At 41.7% G+C, this 16725-nt stretch overlaps 1 protein-coding gene across 2 annotated transcripts in view; it reads right to left on the bottom strand.

The window, feature by feature from the left end:
• The window catches only part of EFL1 (elongation factor like GTPase 1), a 150953-nt gene that overhangs the window by 22037 nt on the left and 112191 nt on the right, over positions 1 to 16725 (bottom strand). For both annotated transcript variants that reach the window (XM_074966436.1, XM_074966437.1), the window contains exon 18: positions 7513 to 8525. In XM_074966436.1, coding sequence (XP_074822537.1) covers positions 7513 to 8525 — 1013 coding nt within the window. The remainder of the gene's footprint in view (positions 1 to 7512; positions 8526 to 16725) is intronic.

Genomic DNA, 16725 nt, shown 5'->3' with positions numbered 1-16725 from the left:
TCTGTGAACAGCTTTCCAGATGTACAGCACACCAACTGCTGCAGGATTCTTACATCTTGCCTGCAGCAACCTTGAGGCCCTAAAGCATTGGCAATTTGGATACAATGAGATGAACAGGGTACAACTGGCATATGTAATCCATATGCTTAAAATACATCTTTAGACATCTAGGAATGCCCATTTATGCCGCAACTTTCCAAGGGTCAGAACAAAGTGACGAGAAAAGTTTTTCCCAGGAACTGTGAAAGAGGAGCTTACCTTGAACTGAAAGGTTACTGGAGCTATATGAATAACCTTTTCCTCATGACTAAAGCAGCATGGTTCTTGCATAGCTACGGTAGCTAATTGCAAAATTTACTTTTTGGAGATTACGGTGACTAGAAAGGACAGCCACAGACTTGCCTAATTTGTCACTGTGATTAAACTTGGCAGCTGACACTCAAAAGGAAGATCCGATGTACTTGTCTACAAGATATTGCTAGGGCTGATATCCATGTTTTTAAGGTGCTTCTCTGTAGGATCCAACCAGACTGCCTAGAGAAACGCTAGTGTAGCTGAGATCACCACAGAACTTTGGGATTATTATAATATCTGTATCACAACAGCATCCAGAGGTCAGGGACCCACTGTGCTTGACTGTGCACAAAGAAAGAGGCAATCATCTATGCCCCAAAGAATTTTCTGTTTCCCCTCACATCAGAAACATACATTTGACCAGATCAATGAATAAAATATTCTGGTTGAGTTCTGGATACTAAACTCTGAGAGGAAAACGGAGAATCTGAAATGAACTACAGTTCTCTTCCGATGCCCATGCTGTTAGCTGTAGGTGTTCCCAGTCTGAATGAAGGAGTTCCTGCTTCAAGAGGTCTGATGTTTTCTGCATGGGCAATGTGAGATCCTTGGTTACCTAGCAGGTCCAAAGTGCCTTCTAGATAGGTGGAGGACTAGGAGGACCACAACTCTCCCTTTTCCTCTTTCCTGTATCCTTTATGTGAGCTGTCTTGAAAGGTAGCAGATTCTTCTCTATCAAGGACATCATTTCCATTGCCATGAAGAAGCTTTGCTCTCTGGTTATTCCTTGGTTTCGGAACAGATATAAACACTCACCCCTCAGTCATAAGCCAACCTCAACAGGAGGTAGGAGGAGGTTTCTTCTGTGAGTACCCACTACATTGTTTCTTGCACGTTCTACTGATGCAGCTGGTACTGAGCACTCTCATAGACAAGATACTGGGCTCAATGGACCACTCATCGGATCCCATTTTGCCATGTTTGTTTTTTGAAAAGACACTCAGAGAGGTGTAAAAATGAACTAACAGGATGTGTACCATGGGATTTTTGAAAGTTGTTTTTCCAATGCTTCCATATCGAGTACAGTATGCAAAGGTCTAGAATGAAAGTTGAGGTGGCTCTCAGCATGTTGTTTGTACCTACCTGCCTACAAAGGGGCATTCAGATGTGATCTGAAAATGACGCCTAATTTTGCACTGCATAAAGTGCATAGTTCTATGCCCAAAGAAGAAATTTCAGCAGGTACATTTTGAGAAAACCATGCAGGGGATGAAACTGATGCATGGCACCAGCAAGACTAGGCATTGGAGAAAATTGACAACTGATGACATCTCAGGAAATGAGGGGTACAATTAAGTTTTGGATCTTTGCAAATACTTACCATTATTGTAATTATGCCCAGAGCCATGTTTGTTTTGACCTATGGATTAGCAATTCTCTGCATTAGGATCAAAAGCTCTTCTTGATTTTGAAGAACTGGTAGCTATGGATCCTTTCCGGCAACTGTTCACTTATTGTCTATGCACGGATATAGGTGCATAATATGCAGCCTGTGCCTTGCTCTGACTACAGCAGCCACTTCATACTCTGGGTGCAGCTGGTGGATCAGAAAGGAGAATCTGTGGGGTCTTGTACACAAATGCTTTTTTTTTTGTTTGTGTTGTGCTGAGGATTTTCTTAGTTTGGAGGAAAATCTATCTAGGCATCCTTGGAAACTTCTGCTCCAGATTTTTCCCTCTGCCAGGGGAAGAGATCCTTCTCGGAATTGCTATGGTGGCTTTGACAGTGAGGATAGAGGCCTCTCTGCAGTCCAGCTATTAGTCTCTCTAATGTTTCCCCAATAGCTCCTTCCCTGTAAGTTTACATGCACAAAATATCCATTTAGGATGACCAATGGCTATTCCCGGGTATAACATGGCTGCCTTATAGCCATCAGGTTAGAATGCACTGCTTGTCACAAATCACATCAAGCGTTTGACCAAGACAGAACCTAAGACATCTTGCTCCAAGCAAAGTTCATACTCCTAGAAGATAAGCCACTTTTTTGCCACAAAGTAGGCTTTCCTTATTAAATATATGAAAAACCTTTGGTCTGAATAGCTACAGCTGTGTAGTGTGTCATCACTTTTATGGTCTATGGGGTCTTTTGGAAGGAAGTCCCTTTCTGACGGTGTGACTATGTCTTTCACTACTGGAGCTACTGCTGTACCAGAATTTGGCTCCCAAAATTATACAAAAACAAAGAAATTCCTTAAAATGGTTGAATTTAACATTTAGTTTAATCAGGTGTCCTCATTTGGATCTTATGACTCCCTCAAGGCATCAATGAGAAAATAGGTATCTAATAAGGCTTAACAGGGAAGATATTTGATTAATATTAATGAGTGCCTTGCAAGCCATTGACTGACGTCCTGTTCTGGAAATGTTATGTAGGTTTTTTGTTTTTGTTTTTAATGCATGTGTGGTACTTCTTTCCTCAGCTGTTTACAGGCGGGAGGATAGTACACTATTCATCATGGCACTGGGATCACACAACAGAAGAGGGGTGCTGGTACACATCTCTCGACTATTGCAGGCAGCCTTTCATTCTCACAGGGACAACTAGCACCCAAATAAGTATGGTAGGAGCAACCTAGTACTACTCAGAGCTTTGCTCAGTAAATCTGTGTCATTTTGAACGTCGGAAGGGATTTACCCGTCTGTAATCTCATGAAGGTGTAGCTTCATGGGGAATGGAATCCTCATATGCCTCTGTTCTGGTCACAAATGGCCTGAAGTGCTCCTAAGGCTTTCATGTGGGGTCAGCATGTGGAACAGTGGTGTGCAGGAGAGACTGTTTCCCACCTTTCAGCACCTCAAGCGCATTTCCCTGCTAGAGCAAGGGTTTATGACTGATAAGGCACAATTCCCTGGCAGAATGAGGGCCTTTGGGTTGAAAACCAGATAGGCAAAATTTGCAGTAGGTTGCAGCCTGACGCAGGGCTACACAGGCATCCTGCAAGGTAGGGGAGAGACAGTGAGCATGGTACAGAAGAGAGAACTTGTAGGAGAAGTTCCAAACACTCTCCTAGGGAGAGGGCAAAGGAGAAGGGTTTTAACCCCTAATTTTCGTCTCACCTCTTCATTAACAATATTAATCGCTGCCTTGGGAAGGACAAATTTGCTTTTGCCTTTTTGAGACCTGGAGTTTTCAGAACTTACTCCTGATTATCATGAGAATCCCCTGGTTCACAGTGGGAGAAAGGGGAGCTGTGTAGGAGTTCTGATTCTTTCCGCAAAGAGCTGAGGATCCACGTTAGTATCTGGGGTGGGGGACGGGAGGAGAGGATCCTTTCAGGGTTTCTTCTCCATCCAGCCCAGGTCACCTGTGGGATTTATCCCCTGAGCTGGCCGGATAGCTTGCTCCTGGTCCTTTGACTCTTGCCCCAAAAGCTCCGAAGGCTCCTCATTGGGCTTTTCTGCAATGGACTGGTGCTCCTCGGTGCAGGGTGGGGACCTGACATGCTTGTTTGACTCCAAGTCCTATGCTCTGGCAGTGTGAGGATTGGCTGGCTGGGAACAAGTAGGGCATAATTCACTCTTTGTAGTGCTTGTAAATGCTGCCTCACATAGGGAACACTGCTTAGATTTAAGGCAGGTGTTTTCAAGACAGCTCTGCCATGCCTGAGTGGGAGCAGAGTCATCCAGCAAGGAGGTGCTGTAGCAGCAGATCCAGGTGGCTGAAATCACCACACTGCTATTTACCCAATCCACGGGAGGAAGAAGATTCTAAGTTGCAACTGCATGAAAATGTATAAAAATAAAGATTTTACAACAAAATGGTCAAGAGAAACTGAACCATGAACTTGTTCCATGCCAGAGGCAGCAAATCTGGTGGCCTGAGCTTAGTCCTGGGGTTTCCAGCAAAAACAACCTCGTAATTCTTCACAGGTGGGGGAGCATTGCCCCATTAGTAGCGAATGAGGAGAGAAGCTGTGCAAAAGAAAGACAGCAATATCACAGGGAGCACCAGTTAAATAATCATTGAGCATATGATACTAAGAAGGTTCACGATGTATTTGGAGTTTTCCAGAAGAGAGAGGAGAAGTGGGTATAGAAGGAGTTTTGCAGTGAATGACCTAGAGGAATCAAACACTAAATATACAGTACAATCTACTGGAAAGGAGCAGGTGCTTGTGGGAAAGTTTGAAGGTGTTTGTGAGAGCCAGGTATATAATTTAAAATGAAGTCTCATTCAATTAGACATATGCAAGCTTACAACATATTTCTGCCCCTCCCCCCATTTTCATAATGTCTTCACTGCCAAAAACAGTGGGCTTTTACAACGAGATAGCTAACGGGTGTAAAATCCTAGTGGAAACATGGCGCAAGCAGTTTTTACTGCAGTGCGCCTTGGCAATGTCAATGCAATACTTCCTATCCAGGTTTGACCTTACCTAGCTACATCATGGTAAAAACTGGCTGCGCCTTGTCTCCACTAGGATTTTAGAGTGAAATAGCTAATGTATATTAGTTATCTCGCTGTAAAAACCTCACCTTTTTTGGCAGTGAAAACATAGCCTTAAGCCTGTAAATTACACTGAACTTATAGTTTCAGAATTGGTGTATTTACTTAAAATCTTATGTAGTCAGGGAACCAGGAAGTTTTAAAAGGTAATATATATTGCTGAAGCAGTAATGGGTAATACTTTTAAAACATGCATTTGTTGGAAAAGTCTGAAATTATTTCCAGGGCTACACTGAAAAATATAAAATTGCTCTTACATAACGTCAGGAGTTGTTTCATCTCATTTTTAAAACTCACTCACTCTCTTCTCTAACTTTCCCATCTTTCTTAATAGCATTAATAGCCATTTCAGTCCATTTTGGCCAATTTCCATTATCTAGCACTCAACTCAAGTAGACAAAATGGACACTGAGGAGATATGCAAGCAGGAGGCTGTCAGGGTGGAAGTGGGGGATGCCATGGGGTGAATGACAGGAGGATCTGAATCAGCAACTGTCGCAGATGCCCCAGTCTCACCCACATGCTGCATTCTGCTGCACGGGAAGCTTGCACAGAGCAGGGCGCACTGCTGGGCAGGTGCGTACACCTCAGCATCCAGCAGGACTATACCAGTTCTGTTGTACATGGGCAGTCTGCAGTAGAGGAAGATGGGTGGCTGAAATTACCCATATATGTTAATAAGTATCTCTTGCTTTGATGTGAGGTCTTATATGCACAGAATAGATTAAGTTATAAAAGCTACTTTATTACATATGAAAGTCATATTTCATAATACACTTTTATGGAGAGAAACACTTTTATGTTAAGTTTGTTGTGTGCCTCCTCCCGTGTATGAGACCTATTCCAGGCTTTTGGATCTCAGAGTGTCTCTTGCACCAAACGGAAGTATGAGAGGTATACAAAGCACTACCTAAATCCAAAGCATCTCTCTTCACTAACTACTACCACACACATTCATTCTCATGTTTTGCTCATGAAATGAGTTTCTTGTTTTGTATAACTGCTACCAACCTATATCTATTTACAACCTTAACTCTATTTTAAAGTATTGTGTGTGGCTTCACTTGTGAGCAGTATTTTGTACTAAGTCAAAGTAGATACATTTGTGGCTTTGGGGCAATGGAAAGTTAGTTTAAATATAACCTGAATGTACTGGGCCAAATTCATTGCATCAGTAAGTGGCTGCAACTCCCATGGAAATCTCTGGGTCAAAATCAGAAGCAACAAATGGTGATGAAAGTAGGTCATAAAATGGGTTTAAGTAGGTGTAAGTAATAAAGTAATATAAATTACACAGGTTTGCATTCAATGGGTTTGCCAAATGAGTAATTTACACACTAGTGGGAGAAAAGTGAAGGTTTAAAAAAAAAGGCAGAAAAAGCTACTAACTGGATATGAAGAAGGGTGTAGGATTCCCTTTTTATCTTACTTTTCCTGCTATCCTACCTAAATACACCACTGATTATTTTAACTTCTTAAATCAATGGGGACCTGGGACCTACAATCAAGACTTGGCTCCTCGTTTACAGCAAGGAGAGATTTCCTTTCAATTTTTTGAAGTATGATTTCAGCTTTATATTTAGTGCTCACTGCCTCTTGGATACTACAAAAGCATAAACATTTAAATTGTGAAACAGTATTTTAAATATTTGTGTGCCTATTAAAGCTGCAATTTAATTCTTGTCAGACAATGAATGCTTTCACCTGGCGTCTCCAGAAGCATAATATATTCCTATTGCTGTATGATGCAAATGCATAAAGATCTTTTGTAATTTTTCAGTATGGAAAATTTCAAAATTTCAATTTTTCTAATCTCTATTAGAGAACCAGAGATTCATGACAGTCATCAACTGGACAATTATAAAATACTTCTGGTAAAACTTTTAATTAAGTTAAGCTTTCTGACACAGTATAATGCAGGGACGGGCAAACTTTTTGGCCTGAGGGCCGCATCGGGTTTCCGAAATTGTATGGAGGGCCGGTTAGGGGAGGCTGAGCCTCCCCAAACAGCCAGGCGTGGCCCGGCCCCCACCCCCTAACCGACCCCCCCTGCTTCTCACCCCTAACAGCCCCGCCAGGACTCCTGCCCCATCCAACCCCCCCTGTTTCCTGACAGCCCCCCCCCCCCAGGACTCCTGCCCCATCCGCCCCCCTCTTCTCATTCCTGACTGCCCCCCCGCAAGACCCCTGCCCTATCCAACCACCCCTTCTCCCTGTCCTCTGACCACCCCTGGAACTCCTCCCCTGACTGCCCCCTGCCGCCTGATCCAACCCTCCCTCTCCTTCCTGACTGCCCCCCCAACCCCTGCCCCCATTCAACCCCCCCGTTCCCTGCCCTCTGACCACCCCACTCCCATCCACACCCCCGCCCCCTGATCACCCTCCCCGAAACTCCCCTGCATTCTAGCCAACCCCCACTGCTCCCTTACCGCACTGCCTGGAGCACCAGTGGCTGGCGGCGCTACAGCTGCACCGCCCAGAGCACCAGGACAGGCAGCCGCAGCTCTGCAGCCCCGCCGCCCAGAGCACTGCGCTGGCGGCACAGTGAGCTGAGGCTGCAGGGGAGGGGCTGGGGGCCAGCCTCCTGGGCCAGGAGCTCAGGGGCCGGGCACGAGGGTCCCGCGGGCCATAGTTTGCCCATCTCTGGTCAAATGCATAAAACTATGTGATTTAACATTTAGCAATGGAATTATTTATATTTTCTTTCTTACCTAGAACTTCTGCAGTGGCCATAATTTCACACGTGTACATGGCTGCCATAAGTCTCTGTGGTTTCACTTGTAACGCGTAACGACAAGCTTCCTTCATGGTGGCAATTAGTTGTCCAGAGAAAGGGCCATAACAATCTGCAAGCAAAGTTTCCCCCTTGCGTTTGCTTGATTTCTCAGATGAATTTAGACTACCTTGACAGCTATCTTGGAGTTCTTTATTTTCGCTGGATGATTCAGTGGTATAACTACTTGACAGAGAGGTGACTTTGTCTTCATTTTTTGTCTGTTCTGTAGCATCCAATTCCTCTGAATCCTGCCTATTAGCTGACGTTTGCTCTTCTGCTTTACTCATGTCCCATTTCTCCACTATAAAACAGACACCCATGAGAGGTTCTTCACACATGGGACCTGAAAGCGTCGCCAACTGAAATCCACTTACTATGCTGTTGTCAAAATCTCGATATTTACTCACTTCTTTAGTAGTCTTATCAAGGCATTGCCACACAGTTTTTTTGTAGCCTTCAAATTTACTTAACAGAATATTAGGCCCACATTTCCGTGGGCCAAATGACCAGATCTGATCAACAGCATTTCTCCACTTTCTTCCTTGCAGATTTTGCTCTAATTTTTGTTTAAATTCCTGGATCCTGTCAAGGATCTTTTGATTAATTTCATGCATTTTTTTATCCTCATTCAAAGATGAGTTGAACTGCTCCATAGTACGAATTAAGTCACTGTTTTCTTCAAGGAGTTGAGTTACCTCTTCTGGAAGTGGCATGGCTCTTACACTGAGAGTGGCATATTTATTTGGGGTAGACATTGTTATGAGGCCATCAGAATCAACCTGAACTCCTTCAGGGATTTTATTCTGGTCCTCTTTAGCCTGGTGTATGACTGCGACTTTCTGCTGTTTTCCTATTTCCTCATTCACCATGTCAACTTTTGGGGGTCTTGTTATTGTCTCCCTGAATGGGATAATTGGTTCTGATACACTAATTTGTATCTTTGCAAACCTACAAAAAATTGTAAAAATATTAGTTTATAAACTTCTTAAAATAATGCTCTATATTGTGAAGCAAATATCCATAAATAAACCCAATTACCAAAAAAAGGGCCAGATTGTGGCATTTTGGCTTCTGACTGCGGTAGAGTTGGTGCAAAAGCACACCCACAATGGCAGTGTCCAAAGGCAGTGCACTTCGAAAACAAAGCATGGACACTGTGATATTTTTTAAAAGAGCGCAGTATTGGGCAAGCTTAATTAGCTCTTGTGGAGAGGCGTGAGGCCATCTCCCTATGCCATTCTGGGAGGTGATTACCACTGTGGGTATTAGCCTTGCTCCCTGTATGCAAGGACTATGATTAGGAAATGGAAAGCGTCTTAGCCACCCCTCCCTCTTGCAGACCCATAGATCAGATCATAATCTAGTCCAAAACATATTTCATAAAGCACTGCTCTGACGCTAGAAGTTAGTAACAATCTCTTCTATGCTTATTTGTTCAGTTATACAAAAATCCCTTAACTAATACATTTCAAGTGAAAAACATTACATTATACAGTAGCTCTAAATGGAAAACATCTGAAAGCAAATAAATGGTTTCAAGTGGCCTTCTTGTATAAGCAAGAAGACGACCACACAAGATTGTCAGACACAACAACATAGAATGTAACTACAGGAAATAATTAAAATAAATTTGACACACTACAGAAAAATACTAAACCTTTACACAGCAGCAGGAATGCCAATGACCTATTACTACAGCTCCTAAAATAAGAGTCCAGAATGTTAAAAAAGGGAAAGGTTTTTGAAGAGGGTTCTAAAAATCAAAATACAATAAAAATACCACCAAGCTGTTGGTGAACCCCTTTATTGGACTACGTGAAGAAAGGCAAGTTTTTGATCATTGCCTTCATCAGGTCATAGAAAAACAGAGCAGCAAGGGTGGGGATACAGTGGGTCAGGGTGTTGATTAATAATTCATTTATTAATTAATCATAATTAAAATCTATTGAAAAGTTTAATCAATACTTTCAAACAGATACCAAAAGAAAGGAAAAAATCATCTAAACCCAGCAGCTCAGCTTCCATCTGCCCATTATGCTGTTTCTGTTCTTCTCTGCTACTCAGCATCTCAGAAATCTTTATACAAGTAATTATTTTAGGGTAAGAGTTTGAAGATATGCTCTGAAAAGAACTTTTTATAAATTGATGAGTGTTGCTGTATACAGCTCAAAAAAGGTGTTTTGTAAGCAAAAGACAAACAGAGCAGAGCAAGGGCAAAGCAGGAAACAACTAGTCTGAGTTAAAAGAAATTTCAGCAACATCACAGTATGCTCATAAAACATTTATAAGCACAATTACTGAAGTGCCAATATATTGTTCACCACCAAAATAATAATGAATGGACATTTCTTTTCAGATTTAGCTTCCATTAATTCATTTTCTTGAAGAGAGTATTCTCCATGAAAACCTTCACCTCTTTTCAATCTTGGGTGCTTGTAGCAGCTTTTGAAGGCACAAAGAAAAATGCTTATAATGTCAGAAGCATCACGGGACTCAAACTGCCACTTGTAATTTTCTCAGACAAGAAATTATACTTAAACAAAACTTCATGAAACTACTAAGAAATATTATATATATAATAGTCAACAAGATAATGAAAAATTAATGTATTAGATGATATGCAAGATTTAAAGACCCAGTGGATTATGATTTGCCTGGGCAAAAATGTACTTTTGTGGGACTAGTACTAATGCTTTCAGGACCAGTAAAAACTTTTCTAATCCTTGATTCTAGTTCAATGATCAGAAAGACAGCGTGCTTCAGCATCAAAGTCCCAGACAGATCAACCCTAACCTTCGAGTCAGTAACCCCACTACCCAATAATCACAATGCAAGTAAATTAAGGTGGGACTCTGCACTAAAGAAGGTATACCCAAAGAGAAGGGTCACAGTTAAATTATCAATTTTGACCATCTTGAGTAACAGTTGACTCCTCCATTTTACTCTGTGTGGATTATATAAATTTGGGGACTCTGATACAGTTTACTCCAAATAAACATAGCCAAGCCTTGAGGGCAGAGAGATTTATCCTTAATGCATATTGGCTCTGTTCCCTTTGACCGGCAATGGTGGTGTGTTTAAATTTTTTGATTAGGTCTTGTACTGAACCTTCACAGAGGGTGCAATTCCTTGCATTGGAAGTTGTTTTGAAACAGATTTTTCAGAAACAACTGGTATCTGCCAAAAGTCAGGAATCCACAGGGTGAGGATCTCTTGGGGGAAAAAAAAGAGAGTCTGACCAGGATTGTGTTTGAGTTTGCTCTGCATCCAAGCATGAATATAAAGTGCCAGGATGGTTGCTTCAGTGGAACCTGAAATGAAGCATAGCATCACTGAGACAACCAGCACTAAATTCAATATTTTTACCTTCGGTCTAAGGACTTCCATTATAATGCTTTCTCACTAGAAGGTGATAATGCCTTAAATTAAGTCAGATGAAAAGATTCTAAGCCTACAAAACATTGGATGTGGTGGTATGAGGCAAATGCTATCACAGGAAAGAGCACATTTTTTACATTCCCCTAATAATAAGGATCCAGAACACTGGCAGAGCTGTGAGGTTCCAGGCAGGTTGGGGAGCAGGGTAGTTGGGGTGCCCTGGCATAGCTTTGGAGTGGCTGGGTTGGAGCTTATTGGCAGAGCTGGTGGGTTGGGGTGCACTGGCAGAGCTAAGGGTGCAGGTTGGTTAGGATGCATGGATGATGGGGTGCACTGGGAGACCTGGAGGGTACAGAGAGTTGGGGGGCAAGATGGTTGAGGTACAACTGGCAGAGTTGTGCAATGTAGGGTGGTTGGGGTGCCCTGGCAGAACTAGTACACCCGAAGCATCCAATGAAAGATGCTTGGGGTGTACTAGCAGTGCAGAGGGTTGGGGTACACTGGCAGAGCTGGTGTGGAAGGTGGTTGGGGTGTAATGCCTCCCTCATCTGAGTCCCTAACCACTCTCAGCTCCCCTAACATCCCATTTGTCTTCCTCCCGTCATTGTAGCCCCAAATCCCTCTTCCCCAATACCTCTTCCCCTACCATCTAATGCCCCTCCTCTCCCAGAAAGCATTCACATGTCTAATTATTTCTCCCCAAAGTCTTTGATTACTTTCCCCCTGGAATGAAATTGCTACCCATGACTCTCAAATTGTAGCAACTTCCAGCCACTCAGTCAAAAACTCCTTCTCTCCTAGGTAAGGGCTTGTGATTAACTTCTCCTTAGTTATGTTAACTGAAGGATGATTTCACAGCCATCTAGAGGTCTGTGATTCATCTAGTCATTAGTACCTATGAGGTTAACTTTACCAGGTAGCAAAGTGAAACTGATTTTGGGGGGAGCCCTGCAACTCATGAACAACTCAGTCAAATAACCCCAAATGTGGACCACTAATGCTACCCCAACAGGTACACCAAGTTTCAAAGTAATCAGAGTAATCATTTGGATTTTAGAGCACTTACAAGATTAAGCTTTAAATCATATAAAATGACAGGAATGGCAACTCTCCAGCACTTTTCTTATATTAGTGCACATGCCATGTAAAAATGTACATTTTCTTCAATACCATTCTCAGTTTGGGTCCCTGTTGCGTGGTAGGAAGAATCAAGGAGAATAGAGAGGCACATCTGTTTGCATCTGAGACAAATGCTTTATAAATGATAACTCTAAAGAAACACAGATGAGTCAATACGACCTCCAGATGTAGTGAAATATACAACATTAAGTCTATGGCTACACTACAGCTTAAGTTGACATAAATTATGTCGCTCACGGTGTGAATTAGCCACCCCCTGAGCAACATAATTTACGCTGACTTAAACAGCGGTTTGGACAGCACTATGCTGGTGAGAGAGCTTCTCCCACTGACATAACTATGTACTGACATACACTGCTCCTGGGGGGCTGGTGTAATTAAGCTGATGGGAGAGCTCTCTTCTGTTGGCTTAGAGCAGCTACACTAGAGAGCTTAGAGCGGTGCAGCTGCACCACTGTAAGCTCTCTAGTTTAGCCATAGCCTAGTTTTCAAGTGCTTTCCAGCACTTGTACCTCTTTGTGGCAGAGATGGAGGCCTCTCTCCTAATCTGTATTAGATTTAGGGATAAAATCCAGTCCTTCTAATTCCTGGCACTGCGTTTTCATCACTAGACCATTCTTCTAGGAACTTTCATTAACAACTAGGTTAAAATAAAAGAGGAGAGACCATCTTAAGCACAGGACTAACCAGAAAATCCACATTTTATTTCCATCTTTTTCACAGACTTCCTGCGTCACGAGTAATACACAATCTATGCCTCAGATTCCCATCTGTAAAATGGGGATAATTACATCTCAAGGATGATGTGAGGCTTAACTTTTTACTGTTTGTAAAGTGCTTTAAGATACTTGAAAAGTTCTACAGAAATGAAACCACCATATAGTAGAAAAAAATGCGAAACATTAACTGCGATAGTGAGTCTCCTGGAAAGATCTGATATGTTAGTCTATAAACTCAGCTAAATAGGAAAGAAAATAAAAGCAATTACTAAAACTTTGAAACATGGATTCTTAAAATTAGGCTCCTGAATACATATTTAAGCACTTGAACAAAAGTGGCTTGATTTTCAAAGATGCTGAGCTCCCATTGGCGTCCATGACAGTTCAGCATCTTTGAAAATTAGTGCCCTTTTTATCTGGGTCTCTAAATATATAATTAGAAAACTAAATTTTGTTTTCCAGATTTGAAAAGTTCGACTAACAATGTTACATCATAGCCTCCATGATGGAGATTCTGTTCTGTGAGACTCAGTCACTTAGAATTTCCTTTTAATCTCCAGACTTTTAAATCTCTTTTCTGTACATTCCCACAGATATAGGCCAATTTCCTTTTAGATCCATACTTATTGCAATCAATATATAGGATAAGGATTCAAAATGACTAAGTGACTTCGGAGCCTAAATCCTATTTTCAAAAACTGCAAAGGTACTTAGGAGGCTAAGTCTCATTGATAGGCAATGGGACTTATCCTAAATTCTCCTGGCTGTACAGCAATTTTCTTAAAGAAATTGTTTCCAGAGTTCAACTAACATTGATAAAAAAAAGAAAGACAGAATATCTTAGAAAAGGAAAGTACTACAAAACTGTAACAGAAAATAGTCAAGATAATTTTTGCTCTTTTCTGCATATTGGGGTAACGTGGAAGGGGAAAATACTGTAACACTTATATTTTGAAAATGTACATTTAAATCATTGATCCTCCCATCAACCTTGTGAGGTTAGCAAACATCTCTGTTTTACAAATTAAATACTGTTTACCAAATAGGAAATCAGCTTTGGAAATATTAACCTGATCCTACCAACACACGTGAATAAGAAAGTAAAATACTTGTGTGTAAGTGACTACAAGGCTGAGCCCTTATATCTGTAAGGCTCTGAAATATTAGAAAGAACAAAAAGAGTGGAAAGAGTTGAAAAAGCTATAAAAATGTTTTGATGCTGAAGCTTCCATGCTAAAGTTTATTTTCCATCTACCATACATATTAAATTTAGATTATGTAATAAGAGAAATTAACACAAACAAAATCCAAAATAAATAGGGATTATTTTTTCTTAGTGTTATCTTTTACACATTGCTTTTTCATTAGAATCTTAGCCATGAATAATAGTGAGAATGAAAGTTACTGCTACAGTTATGGTTACATGTATGTTTCTATTCTGACTTTTTTTCAGTCAGTCATTCATAAAACTTTTATCTTTCATAGAATCATAGAAGATTAGGGTTGGAAGAGACCTCAGGAGGTCATCTAGTCCACCCCCCTGCTCAAAGCAGGACGAACCTCAACTACATCATCCCAGCCAGGGCTTTGTCAAGCCAGGCCTCAAAAACCTCTAAGGATGGAGATTCCACCACCTCCCTAGGTAACCCAGTCCAGTGCTTCACCACCCTCCTAGTGAAATAGTTTTTCCTAATATCCAACCTACACCTCACCCACTGCAACTTGAGACCATTGCTCCTTGTTTTGTCATCTGCCACCATTGAGAACAGCCTAGCTCCATCACCTTTGGTAACCCCCTTTAGGTAGTTGAAGGCTGCTATCAAATCCCCCCTCACTCTTCTCTTCTGCAGATTAAATAAGCCCAGCCTCTCCTCATAAATCATGTGCCCCAGCCTCCTAATCATTTTCGTTGCCCTCTGCTGGTCTCTCTCCAATTTGTCCGTATCCTTTCTGTAGTGGGGGGCCCAAAACTGGATGCAATACTCCAGATGTGGCCTCACCAGTGCTGAATAGAGGGGAATAATCACTTCCCTCAATCTGATGGCAATGCTACTACTAATGCGCCCAATATGCCGTTAGCCTTCTTGGCAACCAGGGCACACTGTTGACTCATATCCAGCTTCTTGACCACTGTAATCCCCAGCTCCTTTTCTGCAAAACTGCTGCTTAGCCAGCCTGTAGCAGTGCATGAGTTTCTTCCGTCTTAAGTGCAGGACTTTGCACTTGTCCTTGTTGAACCTCAGAATTCTTTTGGCCTGATCCTCCAAATTTGTCTAGGTCACTCTGGACCCTATCCCTGCCCTCCAGCATATCTACCTTTCCCGCCAGTTTAGTGTCATCCGCAAACTTGCTGAGGGTGCAATCCATCCCATCATCCAGATCAGAAACTTTCTGAAACTTTCTAGAAGGAAACTAGAAACTTTCTAGTTAAAGTTTCCCAGGCTCGCTTTTTGCTCAAAAGATGATTTTCTTCTTCTTCTTTTAATATTCAGCAAAAACAGTTTAGCCTATTTTCGGTAGGAGAGTAAAGTTTAACACAAGCACAAGTAAAACTTTTCCCCATTACGAAAAAAGTTCTTGGGACTTATCTACCTCTAGCTATTTTGGCTGTTCAGAATGATCATTAATAGCCCTCACTGAAGGCCCCTTTGGGTGATCTGGTGAAAAGTGCATACTGAATCATACTTATATATAACCTACAACTCAAGCTGTATAACAGAGAGTAATAGTAAAAAATGTGTATATATCATCTAATTTTATAACTCTGGGCTATTCCAACGTCCATAAGAATCAAATGGAAATAGGCTTTCATAGGAGTCGGAATGGGCCCAGGGCCCTAAATTAGCATCATAGTAATAGTCTCATTTCCTGAACTGCACCTAAGGCAGGTTGTGCTGCTGATTTAAAAGAAAAGGAAGTGTAATTATGTGGGTGCTGACATTACTAATAAAACACACCTTAGGCTTTGTCTACACTGGCAGTGGCATGTTCGATATGTGTAGCTACATGCCACAGTGAAAAACAGGCTGCGTCCACACTGTTGTGTGCAGCCACAAGTGACAGTGAAAGGCTCTGGCACTAGGCAGCGGGAAAAGGCTCTGGCTGTGGGGAGCTGCTGGAGCCTTTTCCTGCTGTCTCTCCCTGCTGCCTGAGTCTTTCACTGCAACAGGCAAAGGCTCTGTCATCTCCTTTCCCTGTAGTGGGGAAGGACTCAGACAACGGGACACTACACTGCTAAAACTAGCAGCATAGATGTGGAAGCAGGGGTTGAGCGTGCAGTGAGCCATGTAGGGTATACATCCTAAGGTTCTGGCATGCCTTTATTCTGTTTGCCTAAGCAGTGCCTCACCATCTACACTGTTATTTATACTCGTGCTAAGGGAGCTGTGCAGTGTACGTACACTGCACATCACTGTAAGTCTAGACATAACCTTAGAGAAAAAGTCTGAGTCAATTAAGGTATACCGGGAATGCAAATAGCGTAAAAGTAAAAAAAAGAAGAAATAAAACAAGATTCTAAACATATGTCTCTAAGACTGGAGAAAGTTCAGTGACATATAGTATATGAGAAATAGCATAGGCTAATGCAATTAAAAACTGTCTTCTGCACAAGGGAGCAGAGTTAAGGGTGCATGTGCAGCCCCAGGCTTTGTTATTTCTTGACTCTAGAGGGCTGAACTCTGAAACCTAAACATTTTCCTAACCATTTATTTTTGGTACAGAATGTTTACTACAATTCAGAATGAAACTCTGAAACTATTGCAATTTATTACTTCTGTAGAGAAATAACCTGCCAAAAAGGTGGTTAAGCCATGCATGAGTAGGAAGTCAGTGGCATTTTCAGCTGTAGATAATTTTATAGCTATTAAAATTTATATTTATGATCCAACAGCAGTGCAAAAAGTCTTGGC

The sequence above is a fragment of the Natator depressus genome, chromosome 10 (genome assembly GCF_965152275.1).
Source record: "Natator depressus isolate rNatDep1 chromosome 10, rNatDep2.hap1, whole genome shotgun sequence".
NCBI classification, from domain to species: Eukaryota; Metazoa; Chordata; order Testudines; family Cheloniidae; genus Natator; species Natator depressus.
The sequence above is the reverse complement of the archived record's forward strand: the minus strand, read 5'-3'. Positions and strand labels throughout refer to the sequence as shown.